At 47.9% G+C, this 21,543-nt stretch overlaps 10 protein-coding genes across 10 annotated transcripts; 3 read left to right on the top strand and 7 right to left on the bottom strand.

Annotated features, from left to right (window-relative positions):
* Positions 1–40: 40 nt before the first annotated feature.
* BJ212DRAFT_1481942 (cytochrome P450) lies at positions 41–2,146 on the top strand (the record flags this gene model as incomplete). The annotated part of the gene is made up of 12 exons (XM_041340334.1): positions 41–239; positions 291–436; positions 495–667; positions 723–786; positions 838–922; positions 971–1,195; positions 1,252–1,265; positions 1,315–1,543; positions 1,593–1,635; positions 1,684–1,809; positions 1,858–2,004; positions 2,059–2,146. The coding sequence occupies 12 exons, from the start codon at positions 41–43 to the stop codon at positions 2,144–2,146; spliced, it is 1,539 nt and encodes a 512-aa protein (XP_041192093.1).
* An 814-nt stretch (positions 2,147–2,960) lies between these two features.
* BJ212DRAFT_1361981 (uncharacterized protein) lies at positions 2,961–3,628 on the bottom strand. Its single transcript, XM_041335933.1, has 2 exons — positions 3,371–3,628; positions 2,961–3,323 (listed from the first exon to the last, which is right to left on the bottom strand). The coding sequence occupies exons 1-2, from the start codon at positions 3,582–3,584 to the stop codon at positions 3,286–3,288; spliced, it is 252 nt and encodes an 83-aa protein (XP_041192092.1). The 5' UTR covers positions 3,585–3,628; the 3' UTR covers positions 2,961–3,285.
* Positions 3,629–4,777, bottom strand: BJ212DRAFT_1361979 (uncharacterized protein). The gene is made up of 4 exons (XM_041335932.1): positions 4,538–4,777; positions 4,396–4,481; positions 4,265–4,342; positions 3,629–4,213 (listed from the first exon to the last, which is right to left on the bottom strand). Exons 1-4 carry the CDS (start codon positions 4,550–4,552, stop codon positions 3,835–3,837), a joined length of 558 nt encoding a protein of 185 aa, XP_041192091.1. The 5' UTR covers positions 4,553–4,777; the 3' UTR covers positions 3,629–3,834.
* Positions 4,778–5,450: 673 nt separating this feature from the next.
* On the bottom strand, positions 5,451–7,398 carry BJ212DRAFT_350422 (VHS domain-containing protein). The gene is made up of 5 exons (XM_041342991.1): positions 7,120–7,398; positions 6,709–7,072; positions 6,378–6,656; positions 6,239–6,323; positions 5,451–6,190 (listed from the first exon to the last, which is right to left on the bottom strand). Exons 1-5 carry the CDS (start codon positions 7,269–7,271, stop codon positions 5,547–5,549), a joined length of 1,524 nt encoding a protein of 507 aa, XP_041192090.1. The 5' UTR covers positions 7,272–7,398; the 3' UTR covers positions 5,451–5,546.
* A 468-nt stretch (positions 7,399–7,866) lies between these two features.
* Positions 7,867–10,050, bottom strand: BJ212DRAFT_350818 (uncharacterized protein). Its single transcript, XM_041342992.1, has 10 exons — positions 9,569–10,050; positions 9,375–9,517; positions 9,196–9,321; positions 9,093–9,141; positions 8,933–9,044; positions 8,798–8,877; positions 8,730–8,745; positions 8,618–8,679; positions 8,465–8,568; positions 7,867–8,411 (listed from the first exon to the last, which is right to left on the bottom strand). The coding sequence occupies exons 1-10, from the start codon at positions 9,630–9,632 to the stop codon at positions 8,067–8,069; spliced, it is 1,101 nt and encodes a 366-aa protein (XP_041192089.1). The 5' UTR covers positions 9,633–10,050; the 3' UTR covers positions 7,867–8,066.
* Positions 10,051–11,341: 1,291 nt separating this feature from the next.
* On the bottom strand, positions 11,342–12,114 carry BJ212DRAFT_1481937 (uncharacterized protein; the record flags this gene model as incomplete). Its single annotated transcript, XM_041340333.1, has 4 exons — positions 11,342–11,607; positions 11,657–11,705; positions 11,760–11,885; positions 11,938–12,114. 4 exons carry the CDS (start codon positions 12,112–12,114, stop codon positions 11,342–11,344), a joined length of 618 nt encoding a protein of 205 aa, XP_041192088.1.
* Positions 12,115–13,539: 1,425 nt separating this feature from the next.
* BJ212DRAFT_1447534 (glycosyltransferase family 69 protein) lies at positions 13,540–15,046 on the top strand (the record flags this gene model as incomplete). Its single annotated transcript, XM_041338412.1, has 5 exons — positions 13,540–13,828; positions 13,878–14,310; positions 14,361–14,414; positions 14,464–14,832; positions 14,887–15,046. 5 exons carry the CDS (start codon positions 13,540–13,542, stop codon positions 15,044–15,046), a joined length of 1,305 nt encoding a protein of 434 aa, XP_041192087.1.
* A 927-nt stretch (positions 15,047–15,973) lies between these two features.
* On the top strand, positions 15,974–18,618 carry BJ212DRAFT_1361928 (glycoside hydrolase family 5 protein). The gene is made up of 15 exons (XM_041335931.1): positions 15,974–16,189; positions 16,243–16,274; positions 16,328–16,388; positions 16,448–16,571; positions 16,682–16,756; positions 16,812–16,912; positions 16,966–16,990; positions 17,043–17,190; positions 17,250–17,526; positions 17,578–17,670; positions 17,728–17,734; positions 17,783–17,828; positions 17,878–18,032; positions 18,086–18,147; positions 18,205–18,618. The coding sequence occupies exons 1-15, from the start codon at positions 16,089–16,091 to the stop codon at positions 18,317–18,319; spliced, it is 1,422 nt and encodes a 473-aa protein (XP_041192086.1). The 5' UTR covers positions 15,974–16,088; the 3' UTR covers positions 18,320–18,618.
* A 647-nt stretch (positions 18,619–19,265) lies between these two features.
* On the bottom strand, positions 19,266–20,371 carry BJ212DRAFT_1481934 (isoprenoid synthase domain-containing protein; the record flags this gene model as incomplete). Its single annotated transcript, XM_041340332.1, has 3 exons — positions 19,266–19,559; positions 19,616–19,904; positions 19,959–20,371. The coding sequence occupies 3 exons, from the start codon at positions 20,369–20,371 to the stop codon at positions 19,266–19,268; spliced, it is 996 nt and encodes a 331-aa protein (XP_041192085.1).
* Positions 20,372–21,154: 783 nt separating this feature from the next.
* On the bottom strand, positions 21,155–21,334 carry BJ212DRAFT_1273804 (uncharacterized protein; the record flags this gene model as incomplete). Its single annotated transcript, XM_041331118.1, has 1 exon — positions 21,155–21,334. A coding segment is annotated over one exon (180 nt), but the record flags the coding sequence as incomplete, so codon positions are not given.
* Positions 21,335–21,543: the final 209 nt, after the last annotated feature.

Here is a 21,543-nt window from a genome sequence, read left to right as displayed (position 1 = left end):
TACGAAGGTTCGTAGGTACGGTAATCGACTGCCCCGCTACATGGCTTTAAATGCTTCGGACTGGCTTGTGTACTCGTCGTTCATCCTCGTCCTGGGGGTGATATGGCATCGCTTGCGTCGCCAGAATAGATCACAGTTGCTACCACCTGGCCCACCACCGAAACCGTTGATAGGAAATTATCTCGACGTCCCCAAGATAATGTCATGGAAAAAATTCTCACAATGGAGAAAGCTCTATGGTCTGTCCTAAAATGCCGTACCTTTGGAGGTATATTCAATGGTGAAAGCAGGCGACCTCGTATACCTGACAGTCCTCGGGAACAAATTTCTCATCCTAAACGACATGGAAAGTATGCGCGAGCTTCTTGAGAAGAGATCGCAGAAGTATTCCGATAGACCATCGTTTGTGATGGCAAAATACATGGGGATTGAGAACGTGAGTACTATGTGACGGCGCGCTTTATAGCTAGCTGAAACAAACCGAAATCGGACAGAATTTGTCGTTCGCTCCCTATGGTCCATATTGGAGGCAAGGACGGAAGCTCATACATGGAACCGTTAACCAGGAAGCCGTCAAGAAGTATCATTCGCTGCAGGAGAATGTTACCGCCAGATTTTTGAGGGATTTAGTGGAATATCCTTCAGAAGCCATGAAGCATCTGCATATGTGAGACCAGCTGCTCATCAGCCCCATATTGTCCTCCTGACCTAGTATTACCAAGGGCCACGGCTCATATCATTGCTTCCGTAACCTATGGGTTTTCTATCGATACCCCAAGCAATGTGGTGAGTGAAACCTTGGTCATCAGCTCCAATCCTTCTGAACTGGGACTGCAGTACTTCGACGAATTTGCCGAAACGGAGCGAATCGTACTGAAGGGCGTGGTTCCGGGGGCCTATCTGGTTGATATGATTCCTCAATGTAAGGTAGTTTTCATCCTGGCGGACAACTAAGCTGAAAGTGATGTAGTATGGTATCTGCCATCCTGGGTCCCATTTAACAGCATACGGCGAACAGCTGAGAGGGGGCGGCAGCGAGTGTCTGATATCGTGCACCATCCGATAGAGCAGGTAGAACAGGATATGAAACAAGGAGCATCTCCAGCTTCGTTTGTTTCGGATCATTTAAGGGAAAGCGGGGGCGATGAAGTGATAAAACAGCAGCTCCCTTGGGTAGCGTGGTCAATATATGAAGGTACGTTTTTACCCCATTGACTGAAAAGAGGGATGACATCGTTATCCGACTGCAAGCCGGAAATGACACAGTGAATACTCCACAACTCCGTGATATGTATCTATCTGACCGTGCCAAAGACAAGTGGAACAATGCTGGTCTTCATGCATGCTATGGCGTGCTTCCCAGAGGTCCAGACCCGCATGCGTGAGGAGATACACAGAGTCGTAGGGACTGACCGCCTGCCGTCTTTTGCTGACCGGGAACGGCTGCCATATATTAATGCGGCAATTAAGGAGATATACCGCTGGAAGCCCAACACACCGTTGGGTGCACCAAGGAAATTACAAGATGCCGATGTCTATAGAGGTTTTTTCAATCATGAGCGGCGAGGAACACTTCTTGACCTCTTGAGCAGGGTACTACATACCGAAAGGCACCATTATTATGTCTAATGTCTGGTGAGTAGGAAAAACGTACCCACGGAATGTGCTTATCTTGCAATATAGGTTGCTCAGCCGGGACCAGGATAGTGGCATAGATCCAGAAGCATTTTCTCCAGAGCGCTTTCTTGATACCCACGTAAAGAAAACGGCCATTGATCCTTTCAGTTATGCATTTGGCTTCGGCAGGAGGTAAGTGTGCGTTACAACACCTAATGAATTTTGTTGACACGCGCCCAGGATGTGCCCAGGGCGCTTTTTAGCAGATAACTCTGTGTTCATACTTGTAACCAGTATGGTGGCGACCGTACGGATTTCGAAACCCAAGGATAGCAATGGCGTGGAAAAACCATTTAATCCTCCGTATATACCCGCAGGCCTGGCCAGGTGCGTGCCAACGAATAGTAAACAGGAAGAGCACTCACGATTTTGCCGATCAAGTTTTCCATATCCATTCGAAGTCGACATTGAACCAGTATCTGACAAAGCAGTGGCGATCGTGAAAGGTAGAGCGATGAGTATTGATTGAACATTCGTGGATGTATGGCGAGCACCAAGGCTCTGATGCTGCCACGTACGAGACCAGTTCTGTTGCTAACGTAGCAGCTTTCCCTTGGTATAGGTATCACGGACTTACGACAATTCTTGATTTTGACATATGCGCATTCGTAATTGCATATTCTGAATCGCGATGTCCAAAAGATGTCGAGGAACCGTATTACGAAACATTCCGCCATTCATCAAGCGAGCGGCGCTTCCAGAAGTGCAGCAGATTAATTGTGCATGCACTATCCTAGCATATTCTACTCGTGTTGAGTGGGGCACGACTCGACTCGGAGCTTATGATACAGCCTGAACCGAGTACATGCCGTGGATCACACATGATAGGACTGAGTGAGGACATGGCAGGGGAGATCTCTCGAGCTCATGCTGTACAGAAGGTCTGTGCTACCAGGGACCTCCAGGATGCTCCCTGCTGGCCTGACATCCAGAGTGATGAGGTGCTTCCTTACAGGCTGAGAAGGGTCGAGAATGAGAAACTGCTAGCTGCAAAAGTTGAATGTTTCGAGAATCACAGAGAAGGGGCGGATCGCTATTATCGAACTACGTAATGCCAGTGCGATAAGACGAGCGAAAGTCAGTTCCAGAAAGGCAGTCGTCGTAGATGCTCGAAATGCGTTCACTGGGACGAGAAGACCCGGTAAAGCGGAAGGTACCGGGGATAACACCGTATCATGAGGTGTATCGCAGGATCGCGTGGCATTTTTAAAACAGGAACCAAAGTATTCCAATCAGCTAAAGACGTGTGGAAATGAACCTGTGCCACGTTAAACTTCTTGCGACATTTGTCACGTTGTGATGAGCAATGCCAGCTGGTCGACACCACAAGACTAGATCTCGTACCATACCACCGAGGCTTGGTCTTCGAAAAGAGTATTCGGGAGGCCACAATAAGCCGCTCCACTCCCATTTTCCAGGGTTTACATGGAGCCAGTCACACAGGCAATCCTAATAGCGAGAGTCGAAGACTAAGCTAGAGTTGACCGTCGTTTGGTGAACAATCAGTTGTTCGCTCATCTGGTAGTGTTCGTGCAGGAAGTCAGGCTATCATATCCAGCATGTACTGCCACAGTGTAGCCAACAATGAATGAGTTCTCCAATCTAGCTTCACATTCGCCACCTCAGCGCGCTCCCCACTAAAAAACCTTGGCCCAGCGTCAGCGGATTACAAGAGTTAAAACAAACATCTCACAAACTCCCAGCCCACCCACGATCCTTTTGCCAACTATGCTCCCCGGTGCACTGGGACGGGCCATCCTCAGTGCATAGATGCCAGTGGCAGCGAACGCGCCGCTTCCTATGACGCGACAAGTCATGCAATCATTGTAAGATGAAGGCTGAGGGACGAAGGTGGAGTCGGAGTCAGGCACTGCAGAGCTGGTTGTGTTTGATTCGGACGCGCTCATGCCCCTCTAGTTGCGGAAAAAAAGTAGGAAAGCAAGTCCTTTGGTGTCATGGAAGGACCCCGAAAACAGGGGCCCATAGGGGATCATGATTTACAAAAGAGCGTATTACTACTTGTACATTTATGAAAGAGTATATTGGCCTTTAGACAATATCGTAAAGTGCTTTTAAGTGAAAAATGGTAGATAGATGGCTATAACGAGAGGAGGGTCCTACAAACGACAAACACAAGTCACCTTGAGTTTATGCAAACTAATATTGCCTGTATGCATAACCCAGCATCTCCGAAGGGCGTCTTTGCATCAATTCGGGGCACATGCAACCCTCAGTCCACCCATTGGCCGTCCTCACGGACTCACTAAACATGGTAAAGTCGTCCTCAGTATCCACTGGGTCATAGAAGACCAACGACGGGTCTTGGCTGTGAGGATGGGATCGGTAAGACGAAGCAGAGGGCTGGGACGATGGGGTCCTGTTTGATGTGGAGGGGGCAACAATACGACCGCCGCCGCGTCCGCTACGCGGAGAAGGAACATACCCATGTTTTGTTTTGCGATGACGCGTCAGGGCGGAGGGATCGTGGGTCTTGAAGGTGCAATCATGAGGGCAGCCATAGCGTTGCTCACCAGTACTAAAATTGTTAATCAGATGAACTGGTTGACAATAATGCACGAGCACGTACTGTCTGGCAGAGTGGATATCGAAGCTCCTTTTTATCAGCGTCGCAAAGTCACATCCGGGAAAGGTGCAGGTGTACACACTGGATACGGGCTCATGTGAACGACCAGTCTAGCATATAGGTTAAACACGTACTTTTCCGCATGCCCAGCCTCGTGCCTCTTGAACTCTGTAAACTTGGTGAAAGTTTCGCCGCACTTCGCCTGAGAGCAAACGTAGACCTATACATTTCCAGACTCAGTCTTAGTGCATGAGGTATGCTCGTGATTAGGTTCACCTTAGTAGGAGACATTTGAAAGTTGGTTATAGAGGAATATGAGCACGGGTGCTACTGAATTTTGTCTGAGGTGAATGGCTGATTCTCCTTGGGGTAATGATGATAACAGGTAGACATTCGGGCTGGACTATATACGATCCCAGAGGTGGAAGTGGCATTGTGCTTTGCGGTGGACAGACGCTTGTGGGGTTCATACATAAACGCTTTGTTGGGACTCTAGTGGACGTGAGCCACGACAAAGCACGAATGCATTGTCAAAGCTTCCGCATCCGTTCGAAGGCTTTTATTCGTTATACGCAATGCTACGAAGAGAATTCCATTAGCAAACACTAATCAATGGCGGGCGTGACATATGTAGATGCCTGTGGTCCAATCTTGGCGGACGATAAGGATTGGGCTCAGCCGCGCAGGTGACAACTAGCACGTCATGGATTCAGCATCGAGTGGACACCGGGGTTGCGGTTTATGCTAGAGATGCATCGATGGATGTTAACTCGACGTACAGAATTGAGTAAAGAACTGACGATGACACCAAGTTTCAAGATGTCGAGTTAGTTTCTTGACACCGACAGCCTGGTTTCAATGTCTTTGTCGCAGAGACCCGCCCGCAATCTGTGCAATAAGGTTTAAATATCTTGTGCAGAACTTATTATATGGACATAACGATTTCTGCATTAGATATTTAGGCCGCCGTCATTGCAAACGGTATTGAAGAATGTAGACAAGTAGAAAAGGCCGAATCGTTGACTCAAGAGTCACACACCCTGGCAAGTTTCGCACGCAAATCAAGTACCGCTCGGGAATACTGAGCATATAGTACTAACTCCCAACACTGCAAAGTTACCAGCAAGCAGTCATCGTTCTCAAAATTAGGCAGACGTCGAGCAATAACAATTTAAGTTATATTTGCCTCCGAGAACAACAAGATCCAAAACCGCACAACATCCGTATTCGAGCAAGATATACATCGATCACCTCACCCATGTAAAGCACAAGCGCAACCGTGTACCTAAAATAACCCCGCCAGATCTGCAAACGGATCCTTCCCCTGCTGCGTCGGTGGCGTCGAGGTAGGTTGCGTCTGCCCCATCATCGCGCCCATACTCACCCTCGATCCCGGTGTGCTCATAGGAATGCCCAAACCTCCATTTTGCACCGTACTCATACCCATCGCTGGTGGCCTACTCATACCCAATCCAGGAAGACCCATTCCCAACGTCGAGTTTGAATTCGGAGGGCTCGTACCTCCGTTATTGCCCCCGATATAACTGGGCGACGTTACCCGCGGTGGGGTAGGCGCGAGCATGATAGACCCGAACTGAGGCTGTGGTGAGGGGGCATTCAGAACGGGTGATGAAGTGGAGGAAGAAGCGTTGTTCGTCAAGGAGGCGCTGAGTTGTGAGGCGAACATTGCGCTAGCACTTGATGGTCGGGCATAAGATTGGGGTTGTGGCGGCGAGGCAAATAATGAAGCTAGATCATTTGCTGGTGCGACTTGTGATGATGAATACGAGGTATCATCGAAATTAATGAGGGATCCCTCGGTTTGGGCAAGCTCAGCGGGGACGGCGGATATGCTGTAGTCGCCTTTCTTGAAGGCCTCGAAGCGTGTGATGACGTTATTGATTCGGTCGTTGATTTGGAGGAAGGCGTCTGAGAAGTATATAAGAGTTACGTCGAAGAATAGAGGAACGAATGTACCTAATGACTCAGGGTCGTCTGTTTCTGCGTCCGAGACCCATTTTTGGAGCTTCGGACGGGCAGATCCCAATATCGACGCGACTTGCTATTACAACAAGTGAGAAACCTAAACAACTTTCCAAGTAGAATATCGACGCACGTCATACGCGTCTCCCGATGCAAACTTCTCCCCTTGCGCAGTATCGACGTTATCGAGCATCTCGTTGAGTAGAATGACTTTACTCTCGAGTTTATCGAGCTCCGTCATAGCTTGAGAGTGGTAGTCGGGTTTTGCTTCGGGGTTCGCACCAGCGAGAGACTTCATGAGCTCTTGCGCAACTACCAGGTCCCGCGGGGTACCTCTCCGTATAAGTTCCTGCAGTTTAGCAGACTGTGCTTCTCGATCTTCCGACTCAAGCTCGTCGGCAGATTTAATATTCTACGCTGTCGTATAAATGCATGAGACAGACATGAACCACAGACGAACTCACCATCGTCGGGGGTGCATCCACGCGGCGGGGAATCTCCCTAAAGCGGTACCCTTTGAATGTAAGAAGCCGGTGCATATCCTTGATATTCCCCAAGTCCTCCTTCCAGCGTGACTCAGAGCAGATACCCTCCTTCCATCGATGGATGAGCTCTAGAATCCGTGACATGACTGGGCCAGGGAAGGGAGGTGGGCGTTCAGGGAATCGACGAACGAGCTCGTTCAGGAACTCTTTGGTTGAAATCTGGAGGTGAAATGGGTAGCCGCACGATTGGACGAGGGTGTCGAGTAGCGCGAGTGCGAGGATGGCGATATGCGGGTTTCGGTGGTTTGCTAGACGTGCTATGAGCATCGCTGCCTCACGAGGGCTAATTCAATGTCAGAATTAGAGATTGCAAGAGCAGGATTGACAGACGTATTAGCTTTCTTGGTGTTGATTAATTCAGCGATCTCAAGGTGAATGGCATAGTTGGGCTCATGAAGTGTCGGATCGCAGGCATTTTGTGTAAGCATTTCTAGCTTCGATGCCCTGAACCACGCCGTGCCATTCGACCCTCCCAGCATCATGCTCTGTGCTGCTTAACCAGTGAACAGTAGATGATATAGCAGACGTGGCAGTCACAGCTGCGCTCGCTGTAGTGGTCGACTTGTCAAGAAACCCGTGGGAATATGTCAGCATGACCCGTTCGTGGCTTTCTTGAAGTTTCCACTCAAAACCACCATGCCACGTTAGGTGTCTATCTAGTTCTATGATGTTCCGTTGTTTTCTGCTGTTGCACCAACAAGGAATCTACATAAAGCTTGATTCTCAGACCAACTGGTTGAAACTGGCAAGCTCGTGATCGTGATACCAGGCGAATGTACAGAGGGACTATCAATATCTTTCGAAAGCATGGCCTGGCACTGAAAAGATATAACGAACTGCGGTAAGTTTTCATCGGAAATGTTGAAACTTGAATCATTGCTTGGGGTGCATGTACCTGTCTTCTGAAGTTCTGAATCCTAGCCTACCGACGTCTCTCATCAGCCGTCCTCCGAGCCTAGCTCCTATCTATGCTATGCCATGGACACTGCTGGACGGATGACGTGCGCAGGGCACCCCATAGCAGGGAGTCTTCGTGCGACACTGGAAGGAAATGGGCGTGCTATCACGAGATCGCTGTTTATCTCCACACCTGGCCGAGGATAGAACTGACCTATTAATTGTTCGTGAGAGCACAGTGGAGTATATTTGACAAAGAACCCGTGTGCGAATGATGTCCACGCAGCTGTGAAATCACTATTATCTGACGATACTACTAAATCACACAAATTCAGCCAATCGTAACAATAATGCATAAACATTCTGCCGCTCTTCAGTACTCAGTTATAATGCTTCACCACAATCCCCTCAATAACTTCCTCCTCGACACCACGTTCCACGCCCTTCTTAAGATCAGACCTCCCATACGCCGTCGTCCTTCCCTTCCTCCACGTCTCGCACGATGGCGAATCCTCGTCAAGACACTGACGTTCGATACCAACGCGCTTTAACACAGGGCTCTCAGCACATGGCAGCAAGCGAATGTCGTTGTCTGGCATCGCGAAGTAGTATGCCCCTAGACGGTCGTAGGCGCGTTGGTCCGAGGGGGGCTGGATGACACGGTGGATCGTGGGTTTGTAGTATCCACCTGTGAAGAATGTCATCATGTCGCCTGTGTTGATGACCTGTGGCGGATTATCAGCTTCGCAGATATCATGGTAGTTTTTTACGGGCGTACCAAACCATTGTCAATGTGTCTGACCCATTTCCATTTGCCGTCGGGAGCCATAATTTGCAACCCCCCGATAGGCTGACTCCATAGAATGGTAATGCTGCCAATGTCTGCGTGATTCAGGAGACAAGTATAAAGTAAATGATGCATTAAACGTACCTGTGTGCCCCTTCAACCAGACATTCTTTGATTTCTCTTCTTCGTCATTCGAGCGCCTATAGCTTGGCGGGAGTCCATAAGTTAAGAAGCCGTCGCAAAGAAAGAGCCTTACTATTTCATGAACCTGACTGCGAATATACTCAACAATCTTGGACTGGATACATGAGAAGCAAGACCAACCAGAGGTTTCTCCCGTTCGGTCAAAGTTATGTTTGTCCACCAAAGTTTCCTCAGGGAGCTCGAGGCTCAATGCAATCAAGCTGTATGATAGCGCTCATAAGCTGAGACATCAAAAAGGACTCGGACAGAACTGACCAAAGGATCGGGTGGAGAATATTGAAGTGATTATGGCGAGCAAAATCATCGAGTTCTGGAAGGAAGGGGCGCAGGGCCGTAGGATGGGGACGTTTTGTGACATTGAGGTTTACTGCCGAAGTATAAAAGCATCGATCACACGAGCATTTGTAACACGTACTTGCATAGTGCTCAATCTGATCGAGAATTTGATTATCCGTGTCGACTTTCTGAACGAGAGCAATAAGCTTCGTAAATGTTGTCCCTTGTGGAATATGACACACCCAGAATTGACGAGGTTTATAGCCTGCATAGTACCCGACTTTCTCGACATCGGCGGTGTATGTCTTCTTTTCATCTGGAGAGACGTCATTGAAAGGCACACCAGCTATGTCAAAGATCCTGTCACGCTATAACATTGATTCAGAGACCTTTGAACATGAGTGAAGAGAACGAGGCGGACCTGAGCTTGAGTATAACCATGATTGATGGCGCAGAGAAAGCCATGGGTGAGTAGTGCATCTCGAAGCTGCGGATAGAGCTCTGTGCGTCCTTCGGGTGTATGGACTTTGGAAAGATCGATGATGGGTAGGTCCACAAATTCCACTACACGGGGAGTCGTTAGACAAATGCATTGCATTGATCGGACACTCTTACAGTCCTCCTTTGTTTCTGGAGGGGGGATGTAGTGTGCACATTCTGGCAGGGTTAAACTGGGCATATCTTGGAGGAGAGTCCACAGTACTGGGGGTGGGGCTGCTAAGGCAGATAGATAAATACTCACACTACAAATTTTCGAAGATAGAAGGAATAGATAAGTGATTTGAAATAAATGTGGCACCGTGAGTTACGGTCATGGGTTGCATGAGAGTGCTTCAACCTATCGAGTCCATTTTTGTCCCGAACATCACCGGCACCTGCTGAGGTGTCCAATGTAAGCAGGTTACGCCTCTGAACACATTGAATAATCGACGACAGCACTACACAGAAGGAAAAAGAATAGTTTATTAGTACAATTGAGGTTGAGTGAGTGAGGTATGGTTGATGGGGAGGGGAGCAAGGCGCACGGACGTGATATCCGAGTCCATTAGACGGGGGCGAGAAGAGGAACGAGGTAAGTAGCGGTTATGAGTACTAGCACCATGACAATGATAATGCCTCGGAGGGAAGAGAGGGAGGATGGAATAGTGGCCAATCCAATTCCTGGATATTACTGGTCAGTTTCAAGTACTAGGAGAGCTGCAGTTTAGAATACTTACACTGAGATCGGTGTCAAGTATTCACTGAATGAAATATACTGTGCCCAAAAGTGAAGGTCGACGGTACTGCCATTGAACTGTTAGTACCCCGAGTAATATATAACGAGTGTCATAAGAGCTCGGAATAGTTACCAATCTGATTCTGGATATAAACTGTATGTGGTGGTTAGTACCGTGTACTCACGAGTGTCTGAGAATAAACCGCAGTTCAACGTCTACACGGTGACAGATGGGCTTTCTCGGACCTCGGCTCGGAATCAGTACTCCATTAGTTGCCTTTCTCTAAAGATAAAGTGCAAACCTACTGATCTCTCCTTCTCCATCTTATTTACACAACTCAGAACCTCGTGTGCGAACGACATCCGCGCAACCCTACAAATATCAGTATCCGATACTGCTAAACTATACAAAGAGTCAGCCAAACATAATAACAATGCATAACAAACATTCCGCCGCTCTTCAGTACTCAGTTATAATGCTTCACCACAATCCCCTCGATAACTTCCTCCTTAACACCATGTTGCACCCCCTTCTCAAGGTCAGACCTCCCATACGCCATCGTCCTTCCCTTCCTCCACGTCTCGCACGATGGCGAATCTTCGTCGAGACACTGGCGCTCAATCCCAACGCGTTTTAACACAGGACTTTCAGCACACGGCAACAAGCAAACGTCGTTGTCTGGCATCGCGAAGTAGTATGCACCCAGACGGTCGTAGGTACGTTAGTCCGAAGGGGGCTGGATGACACGGCGGATCGTGGACTTGTAGTATCCACTCGTAAGAAATGTCGTCATGTCACCTGTGTTGATGACCTGTGGCGGGATATCAGCTTCTCAGATATCATGGTATTGTTTACGGGCGTACCAAACCATCGTCAATGTGTCGGACCCATTTCCATCTGCCGTCAGGAGCCATAATCTGTAGGCCCCCGATAGGCTGACTCCACAGAATGGTGATGCTGCCAGTGTCTGCGCGATTCAGGAGACAAGTAAAAAGCAAAAGATGCATCAAGTGTACCTGTGTGCCCCTTTAACCAGACATTCTTTGATCTCTCCTCTTCATCATTTGAGCGTCTATAGCTTAGCGGGAGTACACGAGTTAATAAGTAGTTGGGAAGAAAGGGCCTTCACTATTTCATGAATGTGACTGTGAATGTGCTCATAAGTTTAGGACTAGATACAGGAGAAGAAAGAGAAACCTCCTGTTCGGTCAAAATTGTGTTTTTCCACTAGAACTTCCTCGGGCAGCTCGAGCCTTAACGCAATCAAGCCATATGATGGTGCTTGTAAGCTGAAACATCGACGAGGGACCCGCGGCAGGATTGACCGAAGGATCGGATGGAGAATATTAAAATGATTATGGCGAGCAAAATCATCGAGTTCTGGAAGGAAGGGGCGCAGGGCCGTAGGATGGGGACGTTTTGTGACATTGAGGTTTACTGCCGAAGCATAAAAAGCATCGATCACACGAGCATTTGTAACACGTACTTGCATAATTCTCAATCTGATCGCGAATTTGATTATCCGTGTCGACTTTCTGAATGAGAGCAATAAGCTTCGTAAGTGTTGTCCCTTGCGGAATAGGACGCACCCAGAATTGATGGGGTTTATAACCTGCATAAGACCCGACTTCCTCGACATCGGCGGTGTATGTCTTCTTTTCATCTGGAGAGACGTCATTGAAAGGCACACCAGCTATGTCAAAGATCCTGTCACGCTACAACATCGATTCAGAGACCTTTGAACATGAATGACAAGACGAGTTGTACCTGAGCTTGAGTATAACCATGATTGATGACGTAGAGAAAACTATGGGTGCGTAATGCATCTCGAAGGTGCGGATAGAGCTCTGCACGTCCTTTGGGTGTCTGTGCTTTTGAAAGATCGATGATGGGAAGGTCCGCAAATTCCACTACACGGGGAGTCGTTAGACAAATGCATTGCATTGATCGGACACTCTCTTACAGTCCTCCTTTGTTTCCGGAGGGAGAATGTAGTGTGCACATTCTGGGGGGGTTAAACTGGGGATGTCTCCGAAGAGCGTACACTGGGAAGGCTGCTAAGGCAGGCAGATAAATACCTGCACTACAGGTTTTCAAGGACAGGTGGACGATCTGAAATAGATGCGACAGTGAGGGAAAAGAAAAACCGTGCACAGGATCATGAAGTATCCTTCGTGTGGGCACCTCCGCTCTCGACCGAGCCTCGTGATGCAGATGATCTTCTTGCTAGTCTAGAGTATCTTGCCTGACGACATTGCTGAATTCGCAGCTTTCAAGGAGTTGAAGAAGACGAGAGCTTGGGTGAAGTTGAAGTGCTCGAGGGAAATAAATGCTTTTGATTTTGGCGAGTTGGATCGGGTCGAACAAGGTAAATTCCACAGGCCATTCTAGATGAGGTTGAGATGATTAATTACAATGGAAAGGATGACGGATTGGTCGAGGCAACATTAATGTCAGAGTCGTTAGGAATACCATATACATAATCAGAGCTCTGCTGTCCCGGCAAAACAACCAGTTTTACAAGTTCTGCTCCCTACAGTAGCTCCATGGGAGTGCTGCGGCGTATCGAGTCCATTTTTGTCGCGAACATCACTCGCTGATGAGTCGAATGTGAGCAGATTACCAGTACGCCTGGGAACAAGCTGAAAATTGGACGACAATACTACAGAGGGAAAAGTAACAACAATTGAAGACGAGTGAGGTTGATGACGAGTAGCGCACGGATGTGATATTCATTAGGCGGAAGGGAGAAGAGAAGCGGTGATCTGAGTACTAGCACGAAGATGATGATGAAGGGAAGAGGAGCTCGGAATAGTGGCCAATCCGATTCTGGTCAGTCCGGAGAGCTGGAGTTGAGAATACGACTGTGTCCAGTAGATGTCACTGGTGTGATTGTGGAGTATCTAAGAATAAACCGCAGTTCGGCGTCTACACGGTGACAGTGCTTTCTCGGTTCGGAGTCAGTACTCCGTTAACGACAATATTGGAACCCTTCTTCTAATACGCTATACCCGCGATGCTCCAGTTTCAACCCCCATGCCTTTTCTCCCTTACACCGCACGTCTTCTCAGAAAACTAAATATCTACAACTTCATCACTCGAGTCCTTCTCCCAATAAAACGCAATCCTACTCTCCTATCCTTCTCCATCTTCCTCGCAATTTATATAGCAACAGAAATAATCTTCTCCATATCATTTTTCACCGCTCTCACTGGATGGCTACCCGCTTTCCCTGCCACATGGAGATTCCTGCTCATGCTCCTCTTCGTAGTGCCTACATTCACCTTCGTTCAACTATCTCGACTTCTGCTTCCATTACTCTCAAACAGACAGAATGGAGGCATAAGTACTTCCCAGCATAGATATCTCATGCTCCAGCGAGGCACTATCGATAGCCCATTCGACGTTGCCGACGAAGAACATGCGTTGCTGGAAACAGCTGAAGATAGTAGTGAGCGCTCTTCTAGACCTGTGTCTCCGACTCCGCACCTGGTGGCGCACCATAAATTATGGTGGATACGGTTTCTAACATATACCATCCTGTTTTGCGCAAGCACCTGGGTCGGAGTTCATTATGAACAGCCTGGTGACGTGCGTTACAGAGATGTAGTCCAGTCCGCCGTTGCACATCCGTTAAGACAAGGCTACGGAAAACAAGGCGAGCTTCTTCGAATCTGTGGATTCGAAGCTAGCTCATGCATTTTCAGATAAAATATTCATCGCTGCCATATTCTACAACAATGAACTAGTCATACCCTACTGGCACAACTCTCTCATCAAAGCTATCCACTATCTCGGTCCAGACAACGTGTTCGTCTCTATCGTCGAGAGTCACAGTACCGACACCTCACCTGAGCTTCTTCAAAAACTAGATGCAGATCTTGCACTCATGAGCGTGTCCCGGCGCATACTCACAGGAGATGAGACCATAACCAGACCAGACTATTTGGGTGGGAACGAGCGCATCGAATTCTTGGCCGCAACCCGTAACCGCGCACTCGAGCCCCTAATGGAAGGAGGATACGATAAAGTCGTCTTCTCGAATGACATATTTATTGAGCCCGAAACCTTAGTGGAGTTACTGGAGACGAATGATGGAAACTATGACATGGCATGCAGTCTAGATTTTGGGCATTTCGGGTGTGTTCATTCAGCTCCGCCTCCATACCCATCATTTTAACATCTCAAAGTGCATATGATATGTGGGTTCTCCGAGATCGACAAGCAAAGCTCACCAGTGGAATGTGAGTGCGCACTTTAAATTCATGAAGCCATGTCTAATTCGAATCGAAGATGGCCATATTTCTTCGACGAAGCCGACTATCGCGCGATGCAGACAGACTCTCCCGCGCCCGTATTTTCATGCTGGAACGGTATCGTCGTCTTTGCTGCCGATCCTCTCATTCCCATACCCTTGCGCTCCAACCGCACCCTTTCTACCGACCCTTTACCATACGAATTGCCCTCGACACATCCAGCAGCACAAGATCCCTCCATGCGCGGTCCCAGCCCCGCTCTGACACCCCCAATAAAGTTCCGCCCGTCTGCATCAGGAGAATGTTTCTCGTCAGAAAGCTTCTTACTCCCATATGACCTGAGACGACAGTTCAATCTACAGCGCATATACGTAAACCCGAGGGTAATCACCGCGTACAGATGGAGGTATGTCACCCAGCACATTGTCAGGAGTGTGGTTTATCCATCATCGTTTCATAGATACTATGTATACTTCAAATGGTTCATGCGCCATCCTGTACTCCGGTGGTGGATCGAAAAGGTGTACGATGGGGCGTGGATGGCGAGAGCTGTGGTTGTTGTGGGCGATGCTACTCAGATGTATCGATGGGACGGGGGGGATTGTCATCCGTGGTTTTGAGCTGGTCATGAGATCACGCGTAGGTTACTGGGTCTCGGACACATCCAGTTATTGATTGCATATGTATAATATCCTGGCAGCACCGCAGTGTTACCGTCTGCATATATAGGGTCGCTGGACATTTAATACTTATTATTCACCCTTTTTTGTGGATCACCCAGAGCTAGTGCTTACTTGGATTCGACATCTGCTACTCTCTTCCCGGATACGAGATCTGGTGGGGGGACATCTATGCTCGGACACCAACAAAGTTGACATAAATTGTGAGGCTCTATTAATTTTGTTTTGGTTGCTGAGAATATGGCAATAGTATTGTCGTGCTTACAATCGTTCGCAAAACACTAGGCCAATAATTCCGTCGTCAAAATTCAAACAGGACAGACTTGCAACGATCGGATACCACGAATGTTTGGACTCCGGGTATGTCACAATGCCCTGTAACATCTGATGGTACCATGCACGCAATGCAGTTGATTGTCGGAAGCTGACATTTGAAAGTTCATGGCTTGACTTCAATTTGGCTTGCCGATTTATGTTTGTCTGTTTTGGGACTGGCCTAACGTTCTGCAAATGGCTGTAACGTCGATATGGAGATATAGACTAATACAGGCATGTGCGGGATCGCGTCGTTTTAAGGATGGCTCGGAGAATGGAAATTCAGGGCAGAGGAAGCCAGGTACAGTCAATATCTCGCTAGCTCAACTGACTTTTGCAGGAAACACCATACATGTGGCATGCTGTGGCTGCCCCCACTCAGAGTTGGTCATGTCACTATCGCACGTCTATTAGGCGTGAGGAGCAGTGAGTCGGGCTATGTTTTACGCGAAGGTCGGGACGGTTTCCATCGCCTCGCCAAGACACGTGACGGGTATACAATAAGGAGTTTCAAGGATTTTCTCAGAGGAATTAATGACCATGCGTTTTCAGAGTCACACCTGTATGGCCTGCTCTGACTTGCCACGTCGGGCTGGACCAGATATAAATTTTGAAGCTGGTTTTCGACCCTGGTTCATTTTCTCTCTCTCGGACTAATAACTGTATAATGAGACATATCCTGGCAGGTTTGGTGCTCTCGAGCACGCTTGTTGCCCGTGCGTGGGCTGGGCAACCAACTCAGATTTATGGTGTTAATTTGGGGTCATGGTAAGCGCCGCTCTACGCTTCTGACCGACTATTTAACTCAAGTAGTAGTGCAGGTTAGTCCTAGAGCCATGGATGCTTCCTCAAGGTGATAAACCAACGAACTTTGCAAATACGCGTCCACTGAACAAGTTTCTTTAGAGTGGTTGGATATGGGTGGGCAATCATGCGCTGTTTGTTCGACATGCATTGCATCCGAGTCGTACGTTCCAGTCCTATACTGTCTTTATGTGAAATTCAATTTGCTCTGTGATAATCCAGGTCATTTGCAAAGGCGTATCCCGACACCGTCGACACTAAATTTGCTCAACATTGGGACACATGGTTTACGCAGGACGATGTCAATGCACTGAAGGCGGCCGGTATCAACACCGTCAGGATTCCTGTGAGTCGATTCTAAGGTGCACTGCAAACTTGGCTAAACTAACGTTGGACGGTTTGATCTGCTTTATCCCATGCAAACTTGAATGTGTTGTGCAACGCGTTCATTCATAGCTGGGATATTGGATCGTGGAGGCTTTAGTCGATAGGTCGCACGAATCATACCCTCGGGGCGGTCTTGATTATTTGGTGAGAAGCTCTGCTGTAGTTTAATCCTCTGGTTAAACACGAGCATGTGTGCTAGCGTCGGGGCTTGGGCTGGCTACAAGATGCCGGGATCCAGGCGATCCTGGATCATCACGCATTACCTGGGGTTCAAACGGCTGGGCAAATGTTCACCGGAAAGCGAGTTCCCATTTATTCGATATCTGTTCTATACTGAGATTGATTTTTACCAGTTGTACTACCGATGTTCAATTCTACGTGAGCCATTTTGCAGCTGGTAAAAGCAACAACTACAAATCCTTACATACAGACTCCATACAACTACCACCGTGCATTGGTGTGGACAGCGGTCATGACTACGCTTTCTCACCTGGACCCTAATTTTGGGAGTGTCTTTGCGATCGAGGCAATCAATGAACCCATCATGAACGCGACTCTAACACCTAACTATGGCACCTGTATGTATCACTCATCATTCTTTTATTTGTGCCCTGATGATTCCTGAACTTTCGTACAGTCCAAAAGAACTTTGTCGAGGTAATGCGTGCAGTTGAGCTCACAATCGGAATATTTGTGCCGTCATCCAGTTTATCGCTATCGGTACCAGCATCCGTCTCGAACAACTTCACCGCTGCATTAAGTGCGACATCTTCAGCAAGCATATTCTCTACGGAGGTGCAAGCGGCACTTCTAGATGCCATTCCGATTTTACTAGAGATTGGAGTGGCGTGCGGTTTGGAGACTATATTCGAAGCATCACCATTTCGGCAGTCCCGTGATTCACTGGTGGCGAAGTGAGTTCACCACAGGTCCTTGCTAGTATACATTGACAATGATATACATAGCTTTATGGATGTGAACTGGCAGTACGACAACCCTTCTAACCCAGCTGACGTTGCGATTGGCCCCCAAGCTTATGACAACCATTTGTATTACTCGTGAGTGCGCAGTTTATTACATTAATTTCTCATGGTTTCTTAATCGTCTCTTTACAGGTTTGGCGTATGTCGTTTGCACGGAACTTATTGCTTCACATTAACATTTTTACAGGGAGTTGCAGCTGCTGACCCGAAGTCTTACATGATCAGTATCTGCAGTGCGTCTTCTTCGTTAGTTCGGCAATGACGTACTCACTTTTGGTAAAGATCTTACACGTATCCAGACTGATGCAGCGGTTGGCGACTCTCCGCTCTGGTTCGGAGAGTGGGGACTTCCGACACAGTTCAATGCCACGGATGCGTTCCTCTACCAGTGGGCTGACGCACAGAAGTTGGCCTACAGTAAAGGTGCTGGATGGATTGTACGTGTCCAATTGCGTTTGATTAAGACGTTGCTCAAAGAAGAATACTTCAGTACTGGAACTTCAAAACTGAAATATCAAGCCTCACCAACGGGAATGCTCTTGCAAGGCAATGGTTAGTCAAGATGCATCCTAGGGTGCTTTACGAATGATCTGACGGCCGTCTATGTAGGTCTTACCTTGAGGGTTTGAAACTCGGGTTCTTCACACAGGACCCCGCGGCACTCCACGATCCGAACGTGTGCGTTCCATACATGAACAGTACCACTAATGGCACTAGTTCATGATGTGCGTTCTTGGTAACTGAGTAAGCGATAAGCACAGAGCGTACCTATATCTATCCCTGCTGACCCACCATTCTTTTATTGACGTTCCTTACTGATTCCTCCTCCCGAGCCAACTTATAATAATTAGTTCTCGTTTTCCTGTGCTTGCTATTTGAACAAAATTTAACAAAACTGGCCTCAGTTAATCAGTTGGGCCTAAGCTCAGTCGTCTCGTACAAATTGTAGGTAACTAAGCACAAAGTTATAAAAGTAGATTTTATTGCCTCACTTTACCCGAGGTGTGGAAAATCGGCCTGTCCTACATATAGGGTACTATCCTCAATGGATAAAAATTGGAATATATAAAAAACGGTGAAGGCAAGGGGACCATTTGCACCCAAAGCTTGCCATGACCAAGCTGCCAATCGAAAGCGCACACCATTCGAACTCAAACTCAGACACTGCGATGCTGCAGTGGCAATTTACATTAGAGAAATTGACCTCCGTCCAGCAAAGTCGCTGACACGATCTAATAGGTTGGGCTGGACTGAGCGCTTGCTTGGGATGGGACGCAAGCAGGTGGTTAGCGCATGGCGCCAGGACAGTCCGGCAGGCTGCATCACCATACAAAGTCCGTCACGTCAAGTCCAAAGGTCAACGTTAACCCCTTAACTTCATTGTACTATAGCATGTTCAGATTTTCATTGAAGTCGTTGGTTGGGTTGAAGCGCAAGCGATCGCTCAGTTTACAAATCAAACTGTTCTATGTAGTACACAGGATCACGAAGGCCCGTCAATGATTGGGCGTCAAAATTTTAGTATCATGCATGGATGAGGATTGAACTTTCTATAGCGCATGTTGTTGCAGTCAGAATTGTGTGATGCAGGAAGTGAAACCGATCTCACCCAGAGAATGCAAGGGTCTACAAGGGTCTTTTGAGAAGTAACTTGATGAATCGGTCTCGCTTCACGATCTGCCCATCATTCCCAAAATAGCGGGTAGAATCAAAGCCCAATGCAGCGAACCAACGGCCAAGTCCAACATTCCTTGAATATAGATAGCTACCTGCCTATCAAGCTCTTCTCCCCAAGAGGGGAGGGCAGTACGGTTGTCCTCAAAGCGCTGGATGGCACTCTTACACAGCTGACCAGAGTAGTCGACAGCGCCTTGCAGGTCTAGACCTTGTTCGCGCATGAGGACGGCAATTAGATTGCAAAGTGTGTCATGGCGCGATTGCTCTTTGTTGTAGGATAAAATATCCTGTCAGCACTGATGTTAGCCATGCCACAGCGTCCAAAGACAGAGTGTGGCATTACGTTGCACCAAGCGGTATAATCGCTGACAGCGTCCTCCATCGCCTTGATCACTGGATGTGATACTACTTCGTTCGGGAGATCCATTTGAGCTGCGTATTCGATGAGGGCAAAGCAACATTTAATGCCAGTCGAGTTTCGCCTCAGGGCGGTGTAGGATTCAAGGTCATAGGTATGTCCCATTGCGCGGTTGTCTATCTCCTTAGCCGCAGCAATGAGGAACAAGTCGAGTCCATGGATAAACCGCTCGGTGCAGCTCGATCCAGCAGTCGCTGTAATGCGACTGAAAAATCTAAAGGACATAAAGATCGTCAGAAAGTGTGTAAGAATGAAAAAAAGGGTGTACGATTTGCAAATCTTCCCAAGAGGGTTTTCCGTCTGAAAGCTAATGGGATCGCGTAATGCGGAAATACAACATTCACGCATTCCTTTTATATCATCAATATCACAGTCATCGAAGTAGTCGTCTGCCATGAATGCCCAGTTCAGGAAGTCTGAGATGTTTCGGAAATGGGAAGCATCTGCATCAGGATAGCAATATGCATTGTAGTCACGTAAGCGAAAGGCCCTAAATTTGGTAATTTCGGGCTCTACGACATGCGCCTCGGTGAAAAACCATTGTTCAGATGCGCAAGAGACAAGATGAGAGTGAGGATTCACGCGCAGAGGATAGCGGCAATGGCTGAAAAGGTCGGGTAAAATAAACCCTGCAAGCTCGGAGTCGGAAGAAGTGATGGTGTAGGTTGCAATAGGAGTCATGAAGGTTGTCGGGCTCGTACAGTGAGTGAATGCCGAGATAAGCTAACGGGACGATGAGAGATGCAAGTTGGGAGATTGTCAAGTCGCTCTAAAACATGCCTGTCTTTATATTGTGGAATCTGGATGTGTCGAATATTCAGCCACAAAACACCTGATAAGCACTTAAGCGGTGAGCAAGTATCAAGATATCAGGCTGAAATAATCCACCTCACATAGTGCATAACTCTCCATAGGACGGAACAATGGAATAAAAAAAAACACTCTCGACAGCATTCCTTAGAGCATCCCACGGTCTTTCGGCCAGGTGGCAGGTGAAATTGATGCGGTCCCGCTGCACCTGTGAGGCGACACTGACGCAGTTTATGTGACGTGGCTCCATCACAAATCCTTATGGTGTTGAATCAATTTTACGCTAAGGTCTCACGGTGATTAGGCAAGCGAAGTCCCTCAGTTCCATGCCCGGGGACTCGGGCAGGTTTTATTGTGAATTGAGAGACAGAAGTAGCGCATGACACGGTAGCATGAGGCAAAGTATAAGCGAGAGTCGATGATGTGTGCTTTGGATAAGCAATGAAACTAGAAGTGGCGCTCGAGTCCGAAATCGAACAATCCCGTCACTGGGGTCACTGATGCTGACCAGTGTTTGAAGTTCCAGTGGCAGGCCATTGGCTAGCCAGGAAAGAAGGCATGGCGGTTGGCAGCGCCATGAACATGGCTATGGCTTTTTCTCACCACGTGACAGATGGATGCCGCGCTGTGATTGGCTGATCGGATCGAAGCGAATTACACTGTACCGTGACTACACATCATATCATTGAAACTTTGCTCATCCTCTTCGCCTTCTGCATCCAATTCGACAAGCTCGTAAAACTCCAGCTCATCATCAAGGGATCTCATGCCTATCCTCTCTGTCAATTTTGTCCAGGTATCATCCGAGAAATTGAATAGTTGTTGTAGTGTGATTTGTTCGAACTGACTCGATGTGCCAAATGCGTCTGTTGGATCTTCGATGTCGTCCAATGCCGATTGGTGACTGAGGGCTTCGGCAACGGAAGTCAATGAATTTTCATCAACGATGGAATCAAATTCACTTGTATTGGACGTGGTTTCAGATAGAATTTCATCAATCAGAGAAGTTGATATCCTCCTGTTGCCAGCGTTTACGGGAGTGC

Source organism: Suillus subaureus (assembly GCF_016647635.1).
Source record: "Suillus subaureus strain MN1 chromosome Unknown BJ212scaffold_20, whole genome shotgun sequence".
NCBI classification, from domain to species: domain Eukaryota; kingdom Fungi; phylum Basidiomycota; class Agaricomycetes; order Boletales; family Suillaceae; genus Suillus; species Suillus subaureus.
This window is presented reverse-complemented; position numbering and strand designations above follow the sequence as displayed.

Coding starts and splice junctions, on each gene's coding strand:
- BJ212DRAFT_1361981 (XM_041335933.1), bottom strand. CDS start 3,584: ATGAGCGCGTCCGAATCAAACACAACCAGCTCTGCAGTGCCTGACTCC. Junction 3,324..3,370: donor CGTGGGTGGGCTGGGAGTTT/GTGAGATGTTTG, acceptor CGCTGGGCCAAG/GTTTTTTAGTGGGGAGCGCG.
- BJ212DRAFT_1361979 (XM_041335932.1), bottom strand. Junction 4,343..4,395: donor GAGGCTGGGCATGCGGAAAA/GTACGTGTTTAA, acceptor GCCCGTATCCAG/TGTGTACACCTGCACCTTTC. Junction 4,214..4,264: donor GATATCCACTCTGCCAGACA/GTACGTGCTCGT, acceptor TAACAATTTTAG/TACTGGTGAGCAACGCTATG.
- BJ212DRAFT_350422 (XM_041342991.1), bottom strand. CDS start 7,271: ATGATGCTGGGAGGGTCGAATGGCACGGCGTGGTTCAGGGCATCGAAG. Junction 6,657..6,708: donor TGGATGCACCCCCGACGATG/GTGAGTTCGTCT, acceptor ACGACAGCGTAG/AATATTAAATCTGCCGACGA. Junction 6,191..6,238: donor AGACGACCCTGAGTCATTAG/GTACATTCGTTC, acceptor TATACTTCTCAG/ACGCCTTCCTCCAAATCAAC.
- BJ212DRAFT_350818 (XM_041342992.1), bottom strand. CDS start 9,632: ATGCCCAGTTTAACCCTGCCAGAATGTGCACACTACATCCCCCCTCCA. Junction 9,518..9,568: donor TCCAGAAACAAAGGAGGACT/GTAAGAGTGTCC, acceptor CTCCCCGTGTAG/TGGAATTTGTGGACCTACCC. Junction 8,569..8,617: donor CTGGTTGAAGGGGCACACAG/GTACGTTTAATG, acceptor TGAATCACGCAG/ACATTGGCAGCATTACCATT.
- BJ212DRAFT_1361928 (XM_041335931.1), top strand. CDS start 16,089: ATGAGACATATCCTGGCAGGTTTGGTGCTCTCGAGCACGCTTGTTGCC. Junction 16,991..17,042: donor CTACCGATGTTCAATTCTAC/GTGAGCCATTTT, acceptor CCTTACATACAG/ACTCCATACAACTACCACCG. Junction 18,148..18,204: donor AATGCTCTTGCAAGGCAATG/GTTAGTCAAGAT, acceptor CCGTCTATGTAG/GTCTTACCTTGAGGGTTTGA.